Below are 26134 nucleotides of genomic sequence, written 5' to 3' on the forward strand. Positions count from 1 at the left end.
TTGACTGGTTGACTACAAATCTTTAAGATTAGTTGTGATGTTGGTTGGAGTTTGGTTTGATAACTCATGTCTTAGTTCCCTCTTCATTTATGTCCGTTTGTTTCTGTCCAGATAATCCAGACATTTGCAAAAGGCAGCATTTCTCTTATAAAAATTTCACAACGACTTTATGCACAGTGTTGACTGTACTTTTTTTTTTTAAATGTCCATGTTATACACAACATATTGCATTTAGTTCACATCCACTCAAGTAAAAACAGACAACCAAACAACCCAATTCATGACTTAAAAAGATAGGTAGACACATGTTTGATGCAACTGTAGAAGTTGACTAATAAGACGTGTTCATTGTTTTAAAGGAGATTCCCCTCAACAGGAATATGATCTAAAATGTGTTGTACTGTATGAACCTGTCAACAAGCCCCTCCTTCAAATCTACCACTTAGTGTTGGAGCTAAAACCAGGTTCCACAGTGAGACACAGGAAGTCCTCTCTGGTCACTGGAGCTCATAGTTACTGAACAGAAGAGCTATGAGCTTCCTGCTCATCTCACTGCTGTTGGCTGCTATGTGCTTTGGTAGGACACAACTCTTTGTTTGCTTGTTATTAATCTGAACTTTGTCTTGTTGATTCTTTTCCTTACACTGACACCGTCTGTTGTTGTCCCACAGAATGCAGAGCTCAAAAAGACAACGTGCTCCAACCCAAAGGAGGTGTGACTGTTAGTGAGGGAGAGACAGTAACACTGGACTGTCACTATAACACCAGTGACACAGGTCCATATCTTTACTGGTACAGACAGGCTGCAGACGACAAGCCCACATTTATTCTGAGCCGCTTTACTTTTGGATCAGGGAACACAGTGGACGGGTTCAAGGAGAGATTTGATTCCAGCCTGGATTCCAGCTCAAGATCAGTTCCTCTGAAGATCCAGAGTCTGCAGCTGTCTGACTCTGCTGTGTACTACTGTGCTCTGAGGCCCACAGTGACAGGAAACTGCAAGACGTACTACAAAAACCTTTAGAGTGTATATCAAGGATCCAGAGACAACACAATGATAAACCAGATCCACTAGAGGGCAGTATTCACATTTTAAAGGATTTGGTTCCTTGCTGAAGAAAAACACATTGGACAGTTTGACAAGCCAGCTTCCTACAACTGCTGATTTGTCCAATGTGTCAATACAACATTCAAAAACATTTGATTCTGCATTGAAACGTTAAACTGTCTTGATAAAGAAAAGTATGAATGTCTTCTGTAGATTCGTTTAACAAATTCTGCATTGTATTCTAGTCTTAGAAGAAAAATAACTTGATGGAAGTCAGAGCTTGGTGGTTCCTTGATGGAAGCGAGACTGCTTGACTAATCCATGGGACAAGTAGCAGTGTGTATGGTGACAGGTGAGGGGTGGTGTTTAGTCCTGCTTATTTAACAGCTATTCTTTCAAGACTCATTATTTTAGCACCCTGTCTTACTTTTGAACACGCATACAAAACATGGTGTTCCCTGGTCGTCACTATAAACCGTTCACCACTGTGATGAGAGTCATCACTTCTGTTCTCTTGACAGTGAGGAGTTCCACCAGGGGGAGTTAGTGCGTGGGAGGATCACGCTAATTCCCCCCCCCCCCCCGACCAGGCGCCCCGATCGACCAGAGGAGGCGCTAGTGCAGCGACCAGGACACATTCCCACATCCGGCTTCCCACTCGCAGACACGGCCAATTGTGTCTGTAGGGAGCAAGCCGGAGGTAACACGGGGACTCGAACCGGCGATCCCCGTGTTGCTAAGCAACGGAATAGTCCCCTACGCTACCCGGACGCCCTGAGAGTAGTCATTTTAAATGAAGGCTTTATTTGGTTTTAAACCACAATAGTTGGTTTCTACCTTGTCTGTTCTTCACATGGCTTGTGGGCCTGTACGTTCACTGAATGTTGTGCTGGAATGTAACGTGCAAAGCAAGATGCTTTATTTATGCATTTATTTATTTATTCTCTTCTTTTAACTTGTGTGAATGTTGATCCTTCGCCTGGTCTGTGAGTGAGTCTGCATGCATGGCCAAACGATGGCGCCAGTGTGCATCTCTTGCCCGTGTACTGATCTGTCTGTTGTCTCTGACATACGGCTGATGGCTTGTGTGTGAGCTTGTGTATTGTCTGGGGATATTGTGGAACTGAATTGTCCTTCTGGGATAAATAAAGTTGTCTGAATCTGAAGTACACAGTACAGACAAAACATGTGGCTCTGTTGATAGTGAGCATCAGGTATATTAAATACACATTGGGTCAGCACATGTTCAGCAGGTAGATTTTACACTTGACCGAGTAAATGCCCCCACTGGTAATGTCCACCGACATAAAAGAGTGGCTGGGGGGTGAACAATGTCCACATCATTCACTTTTTCAGGTTCGGTCTATCTTAAAAGTGTTTGGTCTTTTCAGTAATATAATCACCAATGTTACTCTGGAAAACGTTACAAAGACAGTTCCCCATGTGTTTTATTTATTTACTCCTCCTCTGAACCATTCCAAAAGGAGAACAACTCTCTCCAACTGTTGTCAGCTCCGGTCATCTCACTCTTCGGCCCCTCCTCAGCCTCCAATAGAGGAAAGCTTCTCAGGTCAGTAAGAAAGGCTTCTGCTGCTCCGTGGATTCTTGCAGGGGAAGCAGTCAGGCCGTCCTTTGCCTCAATACACTGCAGAGCAGGAATGGACCTGTGTGTCCACACATCCTTGATGAGTTCATCAAACTGTTGGTGATGACATGTTTCAGCATGTCATCACCTTCAAGGGCACATAGACAAGAGTGCTGCCGCTGACTGGGGTGACCTGTCTGAGACCCAAACAATCTCTTTAATGACAACTAAGTGATGACCTCATTCATCAGGAATAAAACCAGATGTCAGAGTTTCAAGTAAAATAAAACTGCCGGGAGCTTTGGGGACATCACGTTCATCAGAAACAGTCAGAGAAGTGTTGGATGGGGGAGATGGGGGAGGAGAGGGAGGAGAGTAAGTCAGCAGATCCGCTGTTTCATCTGATAGTGAAAAAACGTGTGATTTAGTGTAGCTATGCAACTGCATCCACTTTGGACATCAGCCGGTTGGGTTCTTCAGTCATGACGTCATCAAAGTGACTTCCTCAGCCTCTGAGACAAAGAGACTGACAGTCTCCTAGATGAATGATGACACGTTTCTCCCATGAAACCTTGTGTCCAGATGAACTGATTCAACTTTTCTGGGATTCTACACCTGGATGATTGAGCAGGCATCAACATATTCATGTGTAGTATTCTAGTTTTAGAAGAAACACAACAATAAATCCCATACTGTCTCACATATAAACCCAACCACAAAAGATAAACTACATGATGACAGGAGAAGAAAGACAACCTGAAGGTAATATAAAATATTTAATAATAATAACTCTATTCTATCAACATTCCTTTAAGGTGAGATTATCCTTAAACCATGATTAATTGATTGCTTTATTTGAATATTCTTGCTAAACCTATCTGGAGAGTGACTTGTAATAAGCTGTCAGAGTTGATCCAGTCATTGTTTCCTCTTCAGCAGGAAGTGGAGTTTGACAGACAGGGAAACAGATCAGATCTCTGAAACCAGCACATCTTTAACTAGGTGATTGTTGCTGTGCCACAGTTTCTGTTTGACGTCTGACATCAGCCATGCAGTTCCTCCTACCACTTGTTTTATTCACTGGCTTTACTGGTAAGAAACACTTTGGCAGCTCAGTATTTGTTAAACTATGAATCCCTTTTTAACAGAAAAAAACAATGATATAGATTCAATATATGACATGATTATTGACTTTTTAATCATTTCTTCCCATCTGCAGGTTCCAGTTATCAGCAAACCATCCAGTCCCTCCAAGACAGAGTACATGGTCTAGAATGTGCCAAAGTTACTCTCTCCTGTAAATACTCCTCAGCAGAATACTTCTTTTGGTATCGCCAGGATGCAGGAGAACCACCACAGTTTCTAATATCCTCCACTAAATCAGGTTCAATAATAAACAGAGCAGATACAAACTCCAGACTGTCTGTTAAAGTGAATGAGACTCAAATGGATGTGGAGATGTCCTCTGCTGCAGTGACAGACTCTGCTGTGTACTACTGTGCTGTGAGGCCCACAGTGACAGGAAACCCAGAGTCACTGTACACAAACCTGACAGTGTCTGACAGAACATTTACACACTTAAGCTCAAATTCAAGTTGAAGTTCAACATTGTTGTCATGTGTGTTTAAATACAATGAAATTCTTGTGCTTTGTGCTCTCTCTGTCTTAACACAAAGGTCACAAGGACACCCCCCCCAAAAAAAAACACAATACAGATCTACACAGACTATGTACACAGAATTCATATATTATATACACAATATACAGTACACAATAACAAAACAGTGTAAGGTGCATATGGGTGCGTCAACTGTTCAGCAACTTCACTGCCTGTGGAAAGAAATGATTACCGAGATGGGTGGTGTGTGATTTGATGCTTTTACATGGAAGGAGTGAGAACAGAACATTAGTGGTGTGGCTGGTGTCCTTAATGATTTTTGGGCTTTCGTTTTGCAGCTAGTGGTGTGAATATTATGAAGTTGTGGTAGTTCCCTGCCAATGATATTTGCTGCTGTTGTTTCAGTCCTTTGCAGCAGTCTGCAGTCCTGAGCAGTAAGGTTACCAAACCACACTGTGGTACAGCCTGTGAATACGCACTCCGTGGTATTGAGATAAAAGTTAATAAGAGTTTATATATTCATACCAAATGTGTGCCAATGTGACGCCTCCAAAAAGATGGTCTCTGCTGTGCCTTCTTGAGGATGCAATTGGTGTTGACAGACCATGTACTGGTGTCAGTGATGTGTAAACTGAGAACTCTAAAACTGTCCACAATTTCAACAGATTATCCACTGATGGAAATAGGAATGTGATTTCCTTCAGTCTTTCTAAAGGCAACAATGATTTCTTTTGTCTTACTGACATTGAGAGAGAGAGGTCGTTATCATGGCTCCATATGGTTATATCTTCCACTTCCCTCCTATAGGCCGTCTCATCACTGTCACTTATTACTTCAATCACTGTGGTGTCATCTGTGAATTCAATGATGCTGTTGTTGTCATGTTTGACTACACAGTCATGTGTAAACAGACCGTATATTAGGGGACCTAGACATCAGCCCTGAGGTGTGCCAATCTGAGGAACTAATCTGGATGATTATGTTTTACCTATTCTCACAGTCTTGGGCGGGCCTCTCAGGAAATCAAATGAGCAATTAGAGATAGAGTTGCCCAGACCAAGACCTCTGAGTTTCAACACCAGTTTGGATGGTACAATGATATTGAAAGCAGAGCTTTAATCAATAACTTTGTCTACAACTTTATGGAGATGGTTTCACATAAACCCTTCATGTAACAATTGTTACATTACATGAACATTTGACTGGTTGACTACAAATCTTTAAGATTAGTTCTGAAGTTGGTTGGAGTTCGGTTTGATAACTTATGTTTCAGTTTGTTTCTGTCCAGATAATCCAGACATTTGCAAAAGGCAGCATTTTTCTTATAAAAATTTCACAACTTTATGCACAGTGTTGACTGTACTTTTTTTTAAATGTCCACGTTATTCACAACATATTGCACTTAGTTCACATCCACTCAAATAAAAACAGACAACCAAACAATCCAATTCATGACTTAAAAAGATAGGTAGACAAATGTTTGATGCAACTGTAGAAGTTGAATAATAAGACGTGTTCATTGTTTTAAAGGCAATTCCCCTCAACAGGAAAATGATCTAAAATGTGTTGCACTGTCTGAACCTGTCAGCAAGCCCCTCCTTCAAATCTACCACTTAGAGTTGGAGCTAAAACAAGGTTCCACAGTGAGACACAGGAAGTCCTCTCTGGTCACTGGAGCTCATAGTTACTGAACAGAAGAGCTATGAGCTTCCTGCTCATCTCACTGCTGTTGGCTGCTATGTGCTTTGGTAGGACACAACTCTTTGTTTGCTTGTTATTAATCTGAACTTTGTCTTGTTGATTCTTTTCCTCACACTGACACCGTCTATTGTTGTCCCACAGAATGCCGAGCTCAAAAAGACAACGTGCTCCAACCCAAAGGAGATGTGACTGTTAGTGAGGGAGAGACAGTAACACTGGACTGTCACTATAACACCAGTGACACATATACATATCTTTTCTGGTACAGACAGGCTGCAGATGACAAGCCCACATTCATTTTGAGCCGCTTTACTTATGGATCAGGGAACACAGCGGACGGGTTCAAGGAGAGATTTGATTCCAGCCTGGATTCCAGCTCAAGATCAGTTCCTCTGAAGATCCAGAGTCTGCAGCTGTCTGACTCTGCTGTGTACTACTGTGCTGTGAGGCCCACAGTGACAGGAAACTGCAAGACGTACTACAAAAACCTTTAGGGTGTTTATCAAGAATCCAGAGACAACGCAATGATAAACCAGATCCACTAGAGGGCAGTATTCACATTTTAAAGTCATTGGTTCTTGTTGAAGAAAAACACCTTGGACAGTTTGACAAGCCAGCGTCCTACAACTGCTGATTTGTCCAATGTGTCAATCCAACATTCAAAAACATTTGATTCTGCATTGAAACGTTAAACTCTCTTGATAAAGGAAAGTATGAATGTTTTCTGTAGATTCATTTAACAAATTCTGCATTGTATTCTAGTCTTAGAAGAAAAATAACTTGATGGAAGTCAGAGCTTGGTGGTTCCTTGATGGAAGCGAGACTGCTTGACTAATCCATGGGACAAGTAGCAGTGTGTATGGTGACAGGTGAGTGGTGGTGTTTAGTCCTGCTTATTTAACAGCTATTCTTTCAAGACTCATTATTTTAGCTCCCTGTCTTATTTTTGAACACGCATACAAAACATGGTGTTCCCTGGTCGTCACTATAAATCGTTCACCACTGTGACGAGAGTCATGACTTCTGTTCACTTGACAGTGAGGAGTTCCACCAGGGGGAGTTAGTGCGTGGGAGGATCACGCTAATCCCCCCCCGATCGACCAGAGGGGGCGCTAGTGCAGCGACCAGGACACATACCCACATCCGGCTTCCCACTCGCAGACGCGGCCAATTGTGTCTGTAGGGAGCAAGCCGGAGGTAACACGGGGACTCGAACCGGCGATCCCCGTGTTGCTAAGCAACGGAATTGTCCGCTACGCTACCCGGACGCCCTGAGAGTAGTCATTTTAAATGAAGGGTTTATTTGGTTTTAAACCACAATAGTTGGTTTCTACCTTGTCTGTTCTTCACATGGCTTGTGGGCCTGTACGTTCACTGAATGTTGTGCTGGAATGTAACGTGCAATGTATCTTAGGATGCTTTATTTATTTGTTTGTTTGTTTCTTAATTTATTTATTCTTTTAATTTGTAATTTGTGATATTGGGCTATACAAACCAAATTGACTTGACTTGACTGTGCATATTTATCTTTCGCCTGGTCCTCGTGTGAGTCTGCTTGGATGGCCACACGATGGCGCCAGTGTGCATCTCTTGCCCATGTACTGTTCTGTCTCTTGTCTCTGACATACTGCTGCTTGCTGCTTGTGTGTGAGCTTGTGTATGGTCTGGGTAGATTGTGGAACTGAATTGTCCTTCTGGGAGAAATAAAGTTGTCTGAATGTGAATCTGAAGTACACAGTGCAGACAAACCTTATGGCTCTGCTGAGAGTGAGCATCAGGTATTTTAAGTACACATTGGGTCAGCACATGTTCAACAGGTTGATTTTACACTTGGCCCAGCAAATGCCCCCATTCATAATGTACCCCCCACCCCCAAAACAAAAGAAAAAAGAAAAAGAAGAGTGGCTGATAACACTGGAGGGTGAACATTTTCAGCATGATGGGGGTGATGGGGGAGGAGAGGGAGCAGAGTAAGTCAGCAGGTCTTCTGTTTCATCTGATAGTGAAAAAACGTGTGATTCAGTGTAGATATGCAACTGCATCCACTTTGGACATCAGCCGGTTGGTTTCTTCAGTCATGACGTCATCAAAGTGACTTCGTCAGCCTCTGAGACAAAGACACTGACAGTCTCCTAGATGAATGATGACACGTTTCTCCCATGAAACCTTGTGTCCAGATGAACTGATTCAACTTTTCTGGGATTCTACACCTGGATGATTTAGCAGGCATCACAATATTCATGTGTAGTATTCTTGTTTTAGAAGAAACACAACAATAAATCCCATACTGTCTCACATATAAACCCAACCACAAAAGATAAACTACATGATGACAGGAGAAGAAAGACAACCTGAAGGTAATATAAAATATTTAATAATAATAACTCTATTCTATCAACATTCCTTAAAGATTAGATTATCCTTAAACCATCATTAATTGATTGTTTTATTTGAATATTCTTGCTAAACCTATCTGGAGAGTGGATTGTAATAAGCTGTCACAGTTGATCCAGTCATTGTTTCCTCTTCAGCAGGAAGTGGAGTTTGACAGACAGGGAAACAGATCAGATCTCTGAAAGCAGCACATCTTTAACTAGGTGATTGTTGCTGTGCCACAGTTTCTGTTTGACGTCTGACATCAGCCATGCAGTTCCTCCTACCACTTGTTTTATTCACTGGCTTTACTGGTAAGAAACACTTTGGCAGCTCAGTATTTGTTAAACTATGAATCCCTTTTTAACAGAAAAAATAATGAGATATCTTCAATATATGACATGATTATTGACTTTTTAATCATTTCTTCCCATCTGCAGGTTCAAGTTATCAGCAAACCATCCAGTCCCTCCAAGACAGAGTACATGGTCTAGAAGGTGCCAAAGTTACTCTCTCCTGTAAATACTCCTCAGCAGACTACTTATTTTGGTATCGCCAGGACGCAGGAGAACCACCACAGTTTCTAATATCCTCCACTAAATCAGGTTCAATAATGAACAGAGCAGATACAAACTCCAGACTGTCTGTTAAAGTGAATGAGACTCAAATGGAAGTGGAGATGTCCTCTGCTACAGTGACAGACTCTGCTGTGTACTACTGTGCTGTGAGGCCCACAGTGACAGGAAACCCAGAGTCACTGTACACAAACCTGACAGTGTCTGACAGAACATTTACACACTTCAGCTGCTTCTGTCATTTAACAGCAGATCAATCAAGTAGAGTTTTAATATCAGCTCATTAGAAACAAGGTGAGATATTTAGTATCTCTAACCATAGCATGGCCATGGAGGATCCTTGTTTCTGGTTGATGGAAGGTTTGCGTCAAAACCTTTTAATACACACATAGTTCAGCTCAAGGTTAAATATTGTTATAAATTCACACGCTGGACAAGAAGTTGCTGCACAACATGTTGAATTAGTATTGAGTCCAATTAACATTCAACATTTTAGCTTAACGGCTAACTTTTTGTTCATAATATTTTACTGCTGAGTTCAAAACATTCATTACAAAAATTAAATGTTTTTCTTCTAATATCTTGCCAAGTGATCATTCTTTAAGCAGAATATTTCAATCCAAGTTGCGTGATAAAGAATTTTTACATTCTCCGCTTTGTGTCATGTGGTTATTTATTTGGTATTGTAGTTTAAAATACTTTCACACATAACTTGACATGGGTTACCACTTGCTAATTCTGTCCCTCCTTTGTTATTTCTTAGGAAAATATTACTGATGGCCATGGTCTGTTTAAATAGAGGCACTTGACAAGGAGGACCTTTCTTTCCACAGTTTTTGACTCTGTCATGGTTGGTGAGACTTATTGACTTTGGGTCATGTTTAGAACCATTTAATAATTATAATGACTAATCTTATTCTATGTCGTCCTGTTTAGATCAACACATTTATCATTTCTTAAAATGTAAGAATCCCCTTATTTAAAAAAAATTTAGTAAAGAGAACAAAGAGGTGAAGGGTCCATCATGACATTAATTTCTAAACCTCCACCCCTATAACACTACACAGACCAAGACAAGAGGGAGGAGTTAGAGAACTGAATGTCAGAGACTTCATGTTGGAACTGAAGAGCTGCTGAGTTCTTTTCACTTGGTGATTCAATACACTTCAGTCATGATGTTACTCCATTTAATCTGGCTGATGATATCTACCTTTCATACTGGTAAATATGAAGTGGAAGAACATATATCCTATTATTATCCATAAGGTATTTCCATGAACTATTGTGTTTGTAAAAGTCCATGTGTCTATCTAGGGCTCTCTGAGGATTCAGTTACACCATTTCATGATAGAATTCTGGCTTTGGAAGGAGACAGGGTCACTCTCTCCTGCAACTACTCCGTCTCTATGCAGAGCCTCTACTGGTATCGACAGTACTCCAGCTCACCTCCACAGCTTCTCATCACGGACTATTCAGAGAAAGTACCAGAGTTGACTCTTAAGCATGAGAAAGGAAAAAAAGCGTTTCATCTGGAGATGTCCTCTGCTGCAGTGACAGACTCTGCTGTGTACTACTGTGCTGTGAGGCCCACAGTGACAGGAAACCCAGAGTCACTGTACACAAACCTGACAGTGTCTGACAGAACATTTACACACTTCAGCTGCTTCTGTCATTTAACAGCAGAACAATCAAGTAGAGATTTCATACCCACATAATGAAAATAATGTATCAGAGTTCATAACTGGACTAATGTTTTGCGCTTTGTTAAAATGTAGCCGTCTTGATTTTTAAGTTTAATTAAATATAATTTAATGTTATGGAACTGGATTAGTGTTTTCTTTCCCTCCTCTATGTATTTTGTTACTATAACTGTGGATGAGATGTGGTCATGGCTTTGATGCATCTTCAGGACACCATCAGGATACTATTTGACAATGTTCATGATCAATGTTTCTCATTAATTTGATAGAGACGGTTGGACCTCCACCTTCCTATGACATTAGTTACATCACATGAACAACTGACTTCAAGCCTTTAACTTTAGTTTTCATGTTGGCTGGAGTCTGGTTTCAGGACTCATGTCGTTGTTTACTTGTTGTCATTTAGTCCACTCAGGTTCTTCATAGTGATGAAGAGTCATGTAGAGCTGAGTGGAATCACAGCTGAATCCTCAGAGATACACTGAGATGCTAAAAGTTCTTCAAATTATGAAAACAGATCAACAGTCTGAGGAGGATTTTAGGTTTCAGACATCTACAATTAAAATGATGAGGAAAAACAAACCTTTATTTCTTTCCAAATACTCCATCAGCTTTGCTGTGATTCCATCAGTTCATTAGCACATCACACCCCACACTCTTTAATGACACAGGATGAATGTACTTTTCCAAAATAACGATTTCTGCATTTTTGTTTATTGTCAATGTTATTCATAACACAATGCAATTCTTCTTCAGTTTTTCTCCATAAAAGTGAAAAAAAAAACATGAACAAATAGTAAAAATCTCCAATATTAAATGTGATTCATTTGCAAAGACGAACAAAGATGAAATCACACAAATAATAATAACGTAACACTTGTTCATTGTTTTAAAGACAATTCCCCTCAGCAGGAATATGATGTAAAATGTGTTGTACTGTCTGAATCTGTCAGCAGCAGTAATAACAGGGGATTGGTCATCAGCCCTGTCACTCTGAACAAGCCCCTCCTTCAAATCTACCACTTAGTGTTGGAGCTAAAACCAGGTTCCACAGTGAGACACAGGAAGTCCTCTCTGGTCACTGGAGCTCATAGTTACTGAACAGAAGAGCTATGAGCTTCCTGCTCATCTCACTGCTGTTGGCTGCTATGTGCTTTGGTAGGACACAACTCTTTGTTTGCTTGTTATTAATCTGAACTTTGTCTTGTTGATTCTTTTCCTCACACTGACACCGTCTGTTGTTGTCCCACAGAATGCAGAGCTCAAAAAGACAACGTGCTCCAACCCAAAGGAGGTGTGACTGTTAGTGAGGGAGAGACAGTAACACTGGACTGTCACTATAACACCAGTGACACAAGTGCATATCTTTACTGGTACAGACAGACAGCAAACGACAAGCCCAGATTCATTCTGAGCCGCTATTCTTATGGATCAGGGGACACAGTGGACGGGTTCAAGGAGAGATTTGATTCCAGCCTGGATTCCAGCTCAAGATCAGTTCCTCTGAAGATCCAGAGTCTGCAGCTGTCTGACTCTGCTGTGTACTACTGTGCTCTGAGGCCCACAGTGACAGGAAACTGCAAGACGTACTACAAAAACCTTAGAGTGTCTATCAAGAATCCAGAGACAACGCAATGATAAACCAGATCCACTAGAGGGCAGTATTCACATTTTAAAGGATTTGGTTCCTTGCTGAAGAAAAACACATTGGACAGTTTGACAAGCCAGCTTCCTACAACTGCTGATTTGTCCAATGTGTCAATCCAACATTCAAAAACATTTGATTCTGCATTGAAACGTTAAACTGTCTTGATGAATAAAAGTATGAATGTCTTCTGTAGATTCGTTTAACAAATTCTGCATTGTATTCTAGTCTTAGAAGAAAAATAACTTGATGGAAGTCAGAGCTTGGTGGTTCCTTGATGGAAGCGAGACTGCTTGACTAATCCATGGGACAAGTAGCAGTGTGTATGGTGACAGGTGAGTGGTGGTGTTTAGTCCTGCTTATTTAACAGCTATTCTTTCAAGACTCATTATTTTAGCTCCCTGTCTTACTTTTGAACCCGCATACAAAACATGGTGTTCCCTGGTCGTCACTATAAATCGTTCACCACTGTGATGAGAGTCATCACTTCTGTTCACTTGACAGTGAGGAGTTCCACCAGGGGGAGTTAGTGCGTGGGAGGATCACGCTAATCCCCCCCCCCCCGACCAGGCGCCCCGATCGACCAGAGGGGGCGCTAGTGCAGCGACCAGGACACATTCCCACATCCGGCTTCCCACTCGCAGACACGGCCAATTGTGTCTGTAGGGACCAAGCCGGAGGTAACACGGGGACTCGATCCGGCGATCCCCGTGTTGCTAAGCAACGGAATAGTCCGCTACGCTACCCGGACGCCCTGAGAGTAGTCATTTTAAATGAAGGCTTTATTTGGTTTTAAACCACAATAGTTGGTTTCTACCTTGTCTGTTCTTCACATGGCTTGTGGGCCTGTACGTTCACTGAATGTTGTGCTGGAATGTAACGTGCAGTGTATCTTAGGATGCTCTATTTATTTGTTTGTTTGTTTGTTTGTTTCTTAATTTATTTATTCTTTTAATTTGTAATTTGTGATATTGGGCTATACAAACCAAATTGACTTGACTTGACTGTGCATATTTATCTTTCGCCTGGTCCTCGTGTGAGTCTGCTTGGATGGCCACACGATGGCGCCAGTGTGCATCTCTTGCCCATGTACTGTTCTGTCTCTTGTCTCTGACATACTGCTGCTTGCTGCTTGTGTGTGAGCTTGTGTATGGTCTGGGTAGATTGTGGAACTGAATTGTCCTTCTGGGAGAAATAAAGTTGTCTGAATGTGAATCTGAAGTACACAGTGCAGACAAACCTTATGGCTCTGCTGAGAGTGAGCATCAGGTATTTTAAGTACACATTGGGTCAGCACATGTTCAACAGGTTGATTTTACACTTGGCCCAGCAAATGCCCCCATTCATAATGTACCCCCCACCCCCAAAACAGAAGAAAAAAGAAAAAGAAGAGTGGCTGATAACACTGGAGGGTGAACATTTTCAGCATGATGGGGGAGATGTTGGGGGAGGAGAGGGAGGAGAGTAAGTCAGCAGATCTTCTGTTTCATCTGATAGTGAAAAAACGTGTGATTTAGTGTGGATATGCAACTGCATCCACTTTGGACATCAGCCGGTTGGTTTCTTCAGCCATGACGTCATCAAAGTGACTTCGTCAGCCTCTGAGACAAAGAGACTGACAGTCTCCTAGATGAATGATGACACGTTTCTCCCATGAAACCTTGTGTCCAGATGAACTGATTCAACTTTTCTGGGATTCTACACCTGGATGATTGAGCAGGCATCAACATATTCATGTGTAGTATTCTAGTTTTAGAAGAAACACAACAATAAATCCCATACTGTCTCACATATAAACCCAACCACAAAAGATAAACTACACGATGACAGGAGAAGAAAGCCAACCTGAAGGTAATATAAAATATTTAATAATAATAACTCTATTCTATCAACATTCCTTTAAGGTGAGATTATCCTTAAACCATGATTAATTGATTGTTTTATTTGAATATTCTTAATAACCTATCTGGACAGTGACTTGTAATAAGTTGTCAGAGTTGATCCAGTCATTGTTTCCTCTTCAGCAGGAAGTGGAGTTTGACAGACAGGGAAACAGATCAGATCTCTGAAAGCAGCACATCTTTAACAAGGTGATTGTTGCTGTGCCACAGTTTCTGTTTGACGTCTGACATCAGCCATGCAGTTCCTCCTACCACTTGTTTTATTCACTGGCTTTACTGGTAAGAAACACTTTGGCAGCTCAGTATTTGTTAAACTATGAATCCCTTTTTAACAGAAAAAATAATGAGATAGATTCAATATATGACATGATTATTGACTTTTTAATCATTTTTTCCCATCTGAAGGTTCCAGTTATCAGCAAACCATCCAGTCCCTCCAAAACAGAGTACATGGTCTAGAAGGTGCCAAAGTTACTCTCTCCTGTAAATACTCCTCAGCAAACTCTCTCTTTTGGTATCGCCAGGACGCAGGAGAACCACCACAGTTTCTAATATCCTCCACTAAATCAGGTTCAATAATGAACAGAGCAGATACAAACTCCAGACTGTCTGTTAAAGTGAATAAGACTCAAATGGATGTGGAGATGTCCTCTGCTACAGTGACAGACTCTGCTGTGTACTACTGTGCTGTGAGGCCCACAGTGACAGGAAACCCAGAGTCACTGTACACAAACCTGACAGTGTCTGACAGAACATTTACACACTTCAGCTGCTTCTGTCATTTAACAGCAGATCAATCAAGTAGAGTTTTAATATCAGCTCATTAGAAACAAGGTGAGATATTTAGTATCTCTAATCATAGCATGGCCATGGAGGATCCTTGTTTCTGGTTGATGGAAGGTTTGCGTCAAAACCTTTTAATGCACACATAGTTCAGCTCAAGGTTAAATATTGTTATAAATTCACACGCAGGACAAAATGTCGGTGTTAAACATCTTGATTTAGTATTGAGCCCAATTAACATTCAACATTTTAGCTTAACGGCTAACTTTTTGTTCATAATATTTTACTGCTGAGTTCAAACCATTCATTACAAAAAATTAAATGTTTTTCTTCTAATATCTTGCCAAGTGATCATTCTTTAAGCAGAATATTTCAATCCAAGTTGCGTGATAAAGAATTTTTACATTCTCCGCTTTGTGTCATGTGGTTATTTATTTGGTATTGTAGTTTAAAATACTTTCACACATAACTTGACATGGGTTACCACTTGCTAATTCTGTCCCTCCTTTGTTATTTCTTAGGAAAATATTACTGATGGCCATGGTCTGTTTAAATAGAGGCACTTGACAAGGAGGACCTTTCTTTCCACAGTTTTTGACTCTGTCATGGTTGGTGAGACTTATTGACTTTGGGTCATGTTCAGAAACCATTTAATAATTATAATGACTTATCTTATGCTATGTCGTCCTGTTTAGATCAACACATTTATCATTTCTTAAAATGTAAGAATACCATTGTTTTATAATTAATCCCCTTATTTAAAAAAATTTTTAGTAAAGAGAACAAAGAGGTGAAGGGTCCATCATGACATTAATTTCTAAACCTCCACCCCTATAACACTACACAGACCAAGACAAGGGGAGGAGTTAGAGAACTGAATGTCCGAGACTTCATGTTGGAACTGAAGAGCTGCTGAGTTATTTTCATTTGGTGATTCAATACACTTCAGTCACGATGTTACTCCATTTAATCTGGCTGATGATATCTACCTTTCATACTGGTAAATATGAAGTGGAAGAACATACATCCTAATATTATTCATAAGGTATTTCCATGAACTATTGTGTTTGTAAAAGTCCATGTGTCTATCTAGGGTTCTCTGAGGATTCAGTTACACCATTTCATGATAGAATTCTGGCTTTGGAAGGAGACAGGGTCACTCTCTCCTGCAACTACTCTGTCTCTATACGGAGCCTCTACTGGTATCGACAGTACTCCAGCTCACCTCCACAGCTTCTCATCACGGACTATTCAGAGAAAGTACCAGGGTTGACTCTCAAGCATGAGAGAGAAAGAAAAGCGTTTCATCTGGAGATGTCCTCTGCTGCAGTGACAGACTCTGCTGTGTACTACTGTGCTGTGAGGCCCACAGTGACAGGAAACCCAGAGTCACTCCACACAAACCTGACAGTGTCTGACAGAACATTTACACACTTCAGCTGCTTCTGTCATTTAACAGCAGATCAATCAAGGAGAGTTTTCATACCCACATAATGAAAATAATGTATCAGAGTTCATAACTGGACTAATGTATTTGCACTTTGTGCAAATAAAGTTATCTTTATATTTAAGTTTAATTAAATATAACTTCTTGTTCATTCGGTTGGAACTGGATTAGTGTTTTCTTTCCCTCCTCTATGTATTTTGTTACTATAACTGTGGATGAGATGTGGTCATGGCTTTGATGCATCTTCAGGACACCATCAGCATACTATTTGACAATGTTCATGATCAATGTTTCTCATTAACTTGATAGAGACGGTTGGACCTCCACCTTCCTATGACATTAGTTACATCACATGAATGACTGACTTCAAGCCTTTAACTTTAGTTTTCATGTTGGCTGGAGTCTGGTTTCAGGACTCATATCTTTGTTTACTTGTCATTTAGTCCATTCAGGTTCTTCATAGTGATGAAGAGTCATGTAGAGCTGAGTGGAATCACAGCTGAATCCTCAGAGATACACTGAGATGCTAAAAGTTCTTCAAATTATGAAAACAGATCAACAGTCTGAGGATGATTTTAGTGTTCAGACATCTACAATTAAAATGATGAGGGAAAAACAAACCTTCATTTCTTTCCAAACACTCCATCAACTTTGCTGTGATTCCATCAGTTTATTAGCACATCACACCCCACACTCTAAAATGAAACAGGATGAATGTACCTTTCCAAAACAATGAATTCTGCATTTGTTTATTGTCAATGTTTTTCATAACACGATGCAATTCTTCTTCAGGTTTTCTCCATAAAAGACAAACTAGCAAAAAAAAATCTATATAATAAATATCTCTAATATTAAATGTGTGATTCATTAGCAAGGATTCATCAGCATGCATTCAACTGTACATAAATCACACAAATAATAATAACATAACACTTGTTCATTGTTTTAAAGACAATTCCCCTCAACATGAATATGATGTACAATGTGTTGTACTGTCTGAACCTGTCAGCAGCAATAATAACAGGGGATTGGTCATCAGCCCTGTCACTCTGAACAAGCCCGCCTTCAAATCTACCGCTTAGTGTTGTAGCTAAAACCAGGTTCCACAGTGAGACACAGGAAGTCCTCTCTGGTCACTGGAGCTCATAGTTACTGAACAGAAGAGCTATGAGCTTCCTGCTCATCTCACTGCTGTTGGCTGCTATGTGCTTTGGTAGGACACAACTCTTGGTTTGCTTGTTATTAATCTGAACTTTGTCTTGTTGATTCTTTTCCTCACACTGACACCGTCTGTTGTTGTCCCACAGAATGCAGAGCTCAAAAAGACAACGTGCTCCAACCCAAAGGAGGTGTGACTGTTAGTGAGGGAGAGACAGTAACACTGGACTGTCACTATAACACCAGTGACACAGGTCCATATCTTTTCTGGTACAGACAGGCTGCAGACGACAAGCCCACATTCATTCTGAGCCGCTCTAGGTTTGGATCAGGGAACACAGCGGACGGGTTCAAGGAGAGATTGGATTCCAGCCTGGATTCCAGCTCAAGATCAGTTCCTCTGAAGATCCAGAGTCTGCAGCTGTCTGACTCTGCTGTGTACTACTGTGCTCTGAGGCCCACAGTGACAGGAAACTGCAGAACCTACTACAAAAACCTTTAGAGTGTCTATCAAGGATCCAGAGACAACACAATGATAAACCAGATCCACTAGAGGGCAGTATTCACATTTTAAAGACTTTGGTTCCTTGCTGAAGAAAAACACATTGGACAGTTTGACAAGCCAGCTTCCTACAACTGCTGATTTGTCCAATGTGTCAATACAACATTCAAAAACATTTTATTCTGCATTGAAACGTTAAACTGTCTTGATAAAGAAAAGTATTAATGTCTTCTGTAGATTCGTTTAACAAATTCTGCATTGTATTCTAGTCTTAGAAGAAAAATAACTTGATGGAAGTCAGAGCTTGGTGGTTACTTGATGGAAGCGAGACTGCTTGACTAATCCATGGGACAAGTAGCAGTGTGTATGGTGACAGGTGAGGGGTGGTGTTTAGTCCTGCTTATTTAACAGCTATTCTTTCAAGACTCATTATTTTAGCTCCCTGTCTTACTTTTGAACACGCATACAAAACATGGTGTTCCCTGGTCGTCACTATAAACCGTTCACCACTGTGATGAGAGTCATCACTTCTGTTGACTTGACAGTGAGGAGTTCCACCAGGGGGAGTTAGTGCGTGGGAGGATCACGCTAATCCCCCCCCCGACCAGGCGCCCCGATCGACCAGAGGAGGCGCTAGTGCAGCGACCAGGACACATACCCACATCCGGCTTCCCACTCGCAGACACGGCCAATTGTGTCTGTAGGGAGCAAGCCGGAGGTAACACGGGGACTCGATCGGGCGATCCCCGTGTTGCTAAGCAACGGAATAGTCCGCTACGCTACCCGGACGCCCTGAGAGTAGTCATTTTAAATGAAGGCTTTATTTGGTTTTAAACCACAATAGTTGGTTTCTACCTTGTCTGTTCTTCACATGGCTTGTGGGCCTGTACGTTCACTGAATGTTGTGCTGGAATGTAACGTGCAATGTGTCTTAGGATGCTTTATTTATTTGTTTGTTTGTTTGTTTATTTCTTAATTTATTTATTCTTTTAATTTGTAATTTGTGATATTGGGCTACACAAACCAAATTGACTTGACTTGACTGTGCATATTTATCTTTCGCCTGGTCCTCGTGTGAGTCTGCTTGGATGGCCACACGATGGCGCCAGTGTGCATCTCTTGCCCATGTACTGTTCTGTCTCTTGTCTCTGACATACTGCTGCTTGCTGCTTGTGTGTGAGCTTGTGTATGGTCTGGGTACATTGTGGAACTGAATTGTCCTTCTGGGAGAAATAAAGTTGTCTGAATGTGAATCTGAAGTACACAGTGCAGACAAACCTTATGGCTCTGCTGAGAGTGAGCATCAGGTATTTTAAGTACACATTGGGTCAGCACATGTTCAACAGGTTGATTTTACACTTGGCCCAGCAAATGCCCCCATTCATAATGTACCCCCCACCCCCAAAACAGAAGAAAAAAGAAAAAGAAGAGTGGCTGATAACACTGGAGGGTGAACATTTTCAGCATGATGGGGGAGATGTTGGGGGAGGAGAGGGAGGAGAGTAAGTCAGCAGATCTTCTGTTTCATCTGATAGTGAAAAAATGTGTGATTTAGTGTGGATATGCAACTGCATCCACTTTGGACATCAGCCGGTTGGTTTCTTCAGCCATGACGTCATCAAAGTGACTTCGTCAGCCTCTGAGACAAAGAGACTGACAGTCTCCTAGATGAATGATGACACGTTTCTCCCATGAAACCTTGTGTCCAGATGAACTGATTCAACTTTTCTGGGATTCTACACCTGGATGATTGAGCAGGCATCAACATATTCATGTGTAGTATTCTAGTTTTAGAAGAAACACAACAATAAATCCCATACTGTCTCACATATAAACCCAACCACAAAAGATAAACTACACGATGACAGGAGAAGAAAGCCAACCTGAAGGTAATATAAAATATTTAATAATAATAACTCTATTCTATCAACATTCCTTTAAGGTGAGATTATCCTTAAACCATGATTAATTGATTGTTTTATTTGAATATTCTTAATAACCTATCTGGACAGTGAGTTGTAATAAGCTGTCAGAGTTGATCCAGTCATTGTTTCCTCTTCAGCAGGAAGTGGAGTTTGACAGACAGGGAAACAGATCAGATCTCTGAAACCAGCACATCTTTAACTAGGTGATTGTTGCTGTGCCACAGTTTCTGTTTGACGTCTGACATCAGCCATGCAGTTCCTCCTACCACTTGTTTTATTCACTGGCTTTACTGGTAAGAAACACTTTGGCAGCTCAGTATTTGTTAAACTATGAATCCCTTTTTAACAGAAAATAATAATGAGATATATTCAATATATGACATGATTATTGACTTTTTAATCATTTCTTCCCATCTGCAGGTTCCAGTTATCAGCAAACCATCCAGTCCCTCCAAGACAGAGTACATGGTCTAGAAGGTGCCAAAGTTACTCTCTCCTGTAAATACTCCTCAGCAAACTACTTATTTTGGTATCGCCAGGACGCAGGAGAACCACCACAGTTTCTAATATCCTCCTATAAATCAGGTTCAATAATAAACAGAGCAGATACAAACTCCAGACTGTCTGTTAAAGTGAATGAGACTCAAATGGATGTGGAGATGTCCTCTGCTGCAGTGACAGACTCTGCTGTGTACTACTGTGCTGTGAGGCCCACAGTGACAGGAAACCCAGAGTCACTGTACACAAACCTGACAGTGTCTGACAGAACATTTACACACTTCAGCTGCTTCTGACCTTTAATAGCTGATCAATCAGCAGATCAAACAAGGTCACTAAAAACAGTAGTTAGTATCGTATCTAGTAGTTAGTATCTCTACTCATAGCATGACCATGGAGGATCCTTGTTTCTGGTTGATGGAAGGTTTGCGTCAAAACCTGTTAATGCATACATAGTTCAGCTCAAGGTTAAATATTGTTATAAATTCACACGCAGGACAAAAGGTCGGTGTTAAACATCTTGATTTAGTATTGAGCCCAATTAACATTCAACATTTTAGCTTAACGGCTAACTTTTTGTTCATAATATTTTACTGCTGAGTTCAAAACATTCATTACAAAAAATTAAATGTTGTTCTTCTAATATCTTGCCAATTGATCATTGTATAAGCAGAATATTTCAATCCAAGTTGTGTGATAAAGAATTTTTACATTCTCCGCTTTGTGTCATGTGGTTATTTATTTTGTATTGTAGTTTAAAATACTTTCACGCATAACTTGACATGGATTATGTCTTGCTAATTCTGTCCCTCCTTTGTTATATCTTAGGAAAATATTACTGATGGCCATTGTCTATTTAAATAGGGGCACTTGACAAGGAGGACCTTTCTTTCCACAGTTTTTGTCTCTGTCATGGTTGGTGAGACTTATTGACTTTGGGTCATGTTCAGAAACCATTTAATAATTATAATGACTTATCTTATTCTATGTCGTCCTGTTTAGATCAACACATTTATCATTTCTTAAAATGTAAGAATCACCTTATTTATTTTTTTATTTATTTTTTTAGTAAAGAGAACAAAGAGGTGAAGGGTCCATCACGACATTAATTTCTAAACCTCCACCACTATAACACTACACAGACCAAGACAAGGGGAGGAGTTAGAGAACTGAATGTCAAAGACTTCATGTTGGAACTGAAGAGGTGCTGAGTTATTTTCACTTGGTGATTCAATACACTTCAGTCATGATGTTACTCCATTTAATCTGGCTGATGATATCTACCTTTCATACTGGTAAATATAAAATGGAAGAACATATATCCTAATATTATCCATAAGGTATTTCCATGAACTATTGTGTTTGTAAAAATCCATGTGTCTGTCTAGGGCTCTCTGAGGATTCAGTTACACCATTTCATGATAGAATTCTGGCTTTGGAAGGAGACAGGGTCACTCTCTCCTGCAACTACTCCGTCTCTTCACCGAACCTTTTCTGGTATCGACAGTACTCCAGCTCACCTCCACAGCTTCTCATCACGGACTATTCAGAGAAAGTACCAGGGTTGACTCTTAAGCATGAGAGAGAAAGAAAAGCGTTTCATCTGGAGATGTCCTCTGCTGCAGTGACAGACTCTGCTGTGTACTACTGTGCTGTGAGGCCCACAGTGACAGGAAACCCAGAGTCACTGTACACAAACCTGACAGTGTCTGACAGAACATTTACACACTTCAGCTGCTTCTGTCATTTAACAGCAGAACAATCAAGGAGAGTTTTCATACCCACATAATGAAAATAATGTATCAGAGTTCATAACTGGACTACTGCTTGTGGACTTTGTTATGATACAGCCGTATTTATATTTAAGTTTAACTAAATATAACTTGTTGTTCATTCAGTGGAACTGGATTAGTGTTTTCTTTCCCTCCTCTATGTATTTTGTTACTATAACTGTGGATGAGATGTGGTCATGGCTTTGATGCATCTTCAGGACACCATCAGGATATTATTTGACAATGTTCATGATCAATGTTTCTCATTAACTTGATAGAGACGGTTGGACCTCCACCTTCCTATGACATTAGTTACATCACATGAATGACTGACTTCAAGCCTTTAACTTTAGTTTTCATGGTGGCTGGAGTCTGGTTTCAGGACTCATGTCTTTGTTTACTTGTTGTCATTTAGTCCATTCAGGTTCTTCATAGTGATGAAGAGTCATGTAGAGCTGAGTGGAATCACAGCTGAATCCTCAGAGATACACTGAGATGCTAAAACTTCTTCAAATTATGAAAACAGATCAACAGTCTGAGGAGGATTTTAGGTTTCAGACATCTACAATTAAAATGATGAGGGAAAAACAAACCTTTATTTCTTTCCAAACACTCCATCAACTTTGCTGTGATTCCATCAGTTTATTAGCACATCACACCCCACACTCTTTAATGACACAGGATGAATGTACTTTTCCAAAACAAAGATTTCTGAATTTTTATTATCTATGTTATTCATAACACAACGCAATTATTCTTCAGGTGTTCTTCATAAAAGGCAAAAGAAAAAAAACAAAAACAAAAAACAAAACAAAACACAAACAAAAACAAAATCCAAATAATAAATAGCTCAAATTTTAAATATTTGAATATTAAATGTCTTTCATTTTCAAAGATGAACCAAAATGGATTCAACTTTATAAGAATCACATAAATAAGAACAACATAATACGTATTGATTGTTTTAAAGACAAGTCCCCTCAACAGGAATATGATGCAACTTATACATTTTAACTTATTTTAAACTTATTTTTAGCTGGGTCTTCATGTGTGTATATCTTATACTGTGTTTGCTGTGTTTGTCTGTGTCTGTCTTGCACTGTTTGGTGAAGCCACAGCCCTCATTTCATTTTTAACATGTGCCTGCACATTGTTTTTAATGACAATAAAATTGAATTGAATTGAATTGAATGTAAAACGTGTTTTACTGTCTGAACCTGTCAGCAGCAGTAATAACAGGCGATTGGTCATCAGCCCTGTCACTCTGAACAAGCCCCGCCTTCAAATCTACCACTTAGTGTTGGAGCTAAAACAAGGTTCCACAGTGAGACACAGGAAGTCCTCTCTGGTCACTGGAGCTCATAGTTACTGAACAGAAGAGCTATGAGCTTCCTGCTCATCTCACTGCTGTTGGCTGCTATGTGCTTTGGTAGGACACAACTCTTGGCTTGCTTGTTATTAATCTGAACTTTGTCTTGTTGATTCTTTTCCTCACACTGACACCGTCTGTTGTTGTCCCACAGAATGCAGAGCTCAAAAAGACAACGTGCTCCAACCCAAAGGAGGTGTGACTGTTAGTGAGGGAGAGACAGTAACACTGGACTGTCACTATAACACCAGTGGCTCAAATACAAATCTTTACTGGTACAGACAGGCTGCAGACGACAAGCCCACATTCATTCTGAGCCGCTTTACTTTTGGATCAGGGAACACAGCGGACGGGTTCAAGGAGAGATTTGATTCCAGCCTGGATTCCAGCTCAAGATCAGTTCCTCTGAAGATCCAGAGTCTGCAGCTGTCTGACTCTGCTGTGTACTACTGTGCTCTGAGGCCCACAGTGACAGGAAACTGCAAGACGTACTACAAAAACCTTTGGAGTGTATATCAAGAATCCAGAGACAAAACAATGTTAAACCACATCCACTAGAGGGCAGTATTCATATTTTAATCTCATCGGCTACTTCTTGAAGAAAAACACATTGGACAGTTTGACAGGTCACCTTCCTACAACTGCTGATTCGTCCAATGTGTCAATCCAACATTCAAAAACATTTTAATCTGCGTTGAAACATTAAACTGTCTTGATGAAGAAAATTATTAATGTCTTATGTAGTTTTATTTAACAAATGGTACAGTCCTGTATTGATTCTAGTGTTAGGAGAAAAATAACTGTAAATCCCATACTGTCTCACATATAAACCAAAAGAAATAAAATACAAATAAAATAAAAGAATAAACCAAAAAACTAAATGACGTAAAGACAAAACGGCTCATTTAAAGGTAATATAAAATATGAAATTATAATATTAATGCTATTCAATTCATTAAAGATTAGATTAACCTTAAACCAGGATATTTTGATTGTTTTATTTGTATATTCTTGCTAAACCGATCTGGCCAGTGAATTGTAATGAGCGATCAAAGGGAAAGATCAGGACCTAAACTCGAAGGCCTCACACAGGAAGGCAAGGCCTTCACGAGATACTTTACCGAACGAAGGATGGGTTTTGTTTTCGAGTGACTGGTGAGTCCTACTCTAATAATTATCTATAGAGTTGATTAAGATTGTTGTTGACAGTGCTTGAATTTGCGGCTGTGAGATTTATCACCTAATTTCTGCAGCACGCCCTACACAGTTCTCTATGTGACTGACTGTTTAAATCCCTCATTTCCCTCCCATAGCCTCTGTTTCCACCGATGGTTTCACCCCACAGGACTGTTTTGTCCGATAGCTCCCCCCACTGGCCTCATCAGTCATTAACCCTCTTACCAGGAGTTTTCCCCATACAGACTACTATTAGGCACTGGGCCTCTTATCCACATGACATATTACGACTTGACCTGGATGTGGACCACAGTGTGCTAACTCCACTAGTTAAATCAGGTGTTTATACGTGTACAACCTGTCAGAAGTTTGCCCTCTACAATATCCCATCTATTCCCAACAAAGCCCCTCAGGTCAATAACGCCATCACAGAGCACAAACTGGACTATGTATGTCTGACGGAAACCTGCCAGTCACAGAATGACTTTCTAGAGCTAAATTCAGCAACTTTGTTTACATATGCAAACCTCGGTCTTCAGGCAGAGGAGGCGGCCTTGTGCAGATTTATTGTGATAGTATAAAACCAACACCACTCTCTCTACTTGATCACTCTTCCTTTGAACTGCTGGCTGTTAAGCTCTATGGACCTTCACCCACCATTGTTGCTGCTCTGTACAGACCACCTAAGGCTGGAATATTTTTATCACTAAACACTCAACAGTTTTAACCACCCTTAGTACAACGTCTCCCTATTTAATCCTAATGGAGGGTTTATAAATGTTCATTTTGATAACACTGCGTGGTGATGCTAAGGGACCACTCGAAGACACACGTCTGTTAGCATACACTTCTTTACTTGAACAACCCACGTCACACTCCTCCTCCCCTCTTACAGTCACTTACATCCTATCTTGTCCTCTAGCTCCCCCTACTGTCCTCCAACTGCATCAACTTAAGACGTTACATATCCCCTTTGCAAAAGATAACATTTATATCATCACCAACTATACATCACTGCGGTGCTTACGCTGAACTGCATTAGCTATAAACACTCTTACAATAACAACAGAATACCACCTTGACCATAAAACAAATAACAGTTTCGAAATAACAGTCTCATGCAGGCAATACTAGGTCATTAAAAAATAACAGATTTGAAATAATAGTTTCACACAGACAGTACTAGGTCTATAAGAAATAACAGTCTCAAAATAACAGTTTCATACCAACAATAGGCTATTCTTGTTTTAGTTTACCGTCCCCACATAGCATAGCCCTGTGCCCAAGCAGGCGGCCTCCTGACCCTGACCTCTCGCAGAGGGGGCTGAGCATGTAGTGGGTCAGGCTGGACTCAGCTA

General features: G+C 40.5%; 1 protein-coding gene and 3 gene segments (V, D, J or C); all 4 read left to right on the forward strand.

Annotated features, from left to right (window-relative positions):
- Positions 1–558: 558 nt before the first annotated feature.
- Positions 559–1045, forward strand: LOC130124292 (T cell receptor alpha variable 19-like; the record flags this gene model as incomplete). The annotated part of the segment is given in 2 exon segments: positions 559–577; positions 672–1045. Coding segments are annotated over 2 exon segments (372 nt in total), but the record flags the coding sequence as incomplete, so codon positions are not given.
- Positions 1046–5980: 4935 nt separating this feature from the next.
- Positions 5981–6446, forward strand: LOC130124500 (T cell receptor alpha variable 38-2/delta variable 8-like; the record flags this gene model as incomplete). The annotated part of the segment is given in 2 exon segments: positions 5981–5999; positions 6094–6446. Coding segments are annotated over 2 exon segments (372 nt in total), but the record flags the coding sequence as incomplete, so codon positions are not given.
- Positions 6447–11739: 5293 nt separating this feature from the next.
- Positions 11740–12214, forward strand: LOC130124291 (T cell receptor alpha variable 14/delta variable 4-like; the record flags this gene model as incomplete). The annotated part of the segment is given in 2 exon segments: positions 11740–11758; positions 11853–12214. Coding segments are annotated over 2 exon segments (381 nt in total), but the record flags the coding sequence as incomplete, so codon positions are not given.
- A 1274-nt stretch (positions 12215–13488) lies between these two features.
- On the forward strand, positions 13489–24317 carry LOC130124501 (uncharacterized). The gene is made up of 4 exons (XM_056293940.1): positions 13489–13503; positions 17743–17985; positions 23642–23660; positions 23755–24317. The coding sequence occupies exons 1-4, from the start codon at positions 13489–13491 to the stop codon at positions 24156–24158; spliced, it is 681 nt and encodes a 226-aa protein (XP_056149915.1). The 3' UTR covers positions 24159–24317.
- The last annotated feature ends 1817 nt before the right edge of the window (positions 24318–26134 follow it).

This window comes from Lampris incognitus, chromosome 14 (genome assembly GCF_029633865.1).
Source record: "Lampris incognitus isolate fLamInc1 chromosome 14, fLamInc1.hap2, whole genome shotgun sequence".
NCBI classification, from domain to species: Eukaryota; Metazoa; Chordata; class Actinopteri; order Lampriformes; family Lampridae; genus Lampris; species Lampris incognitus.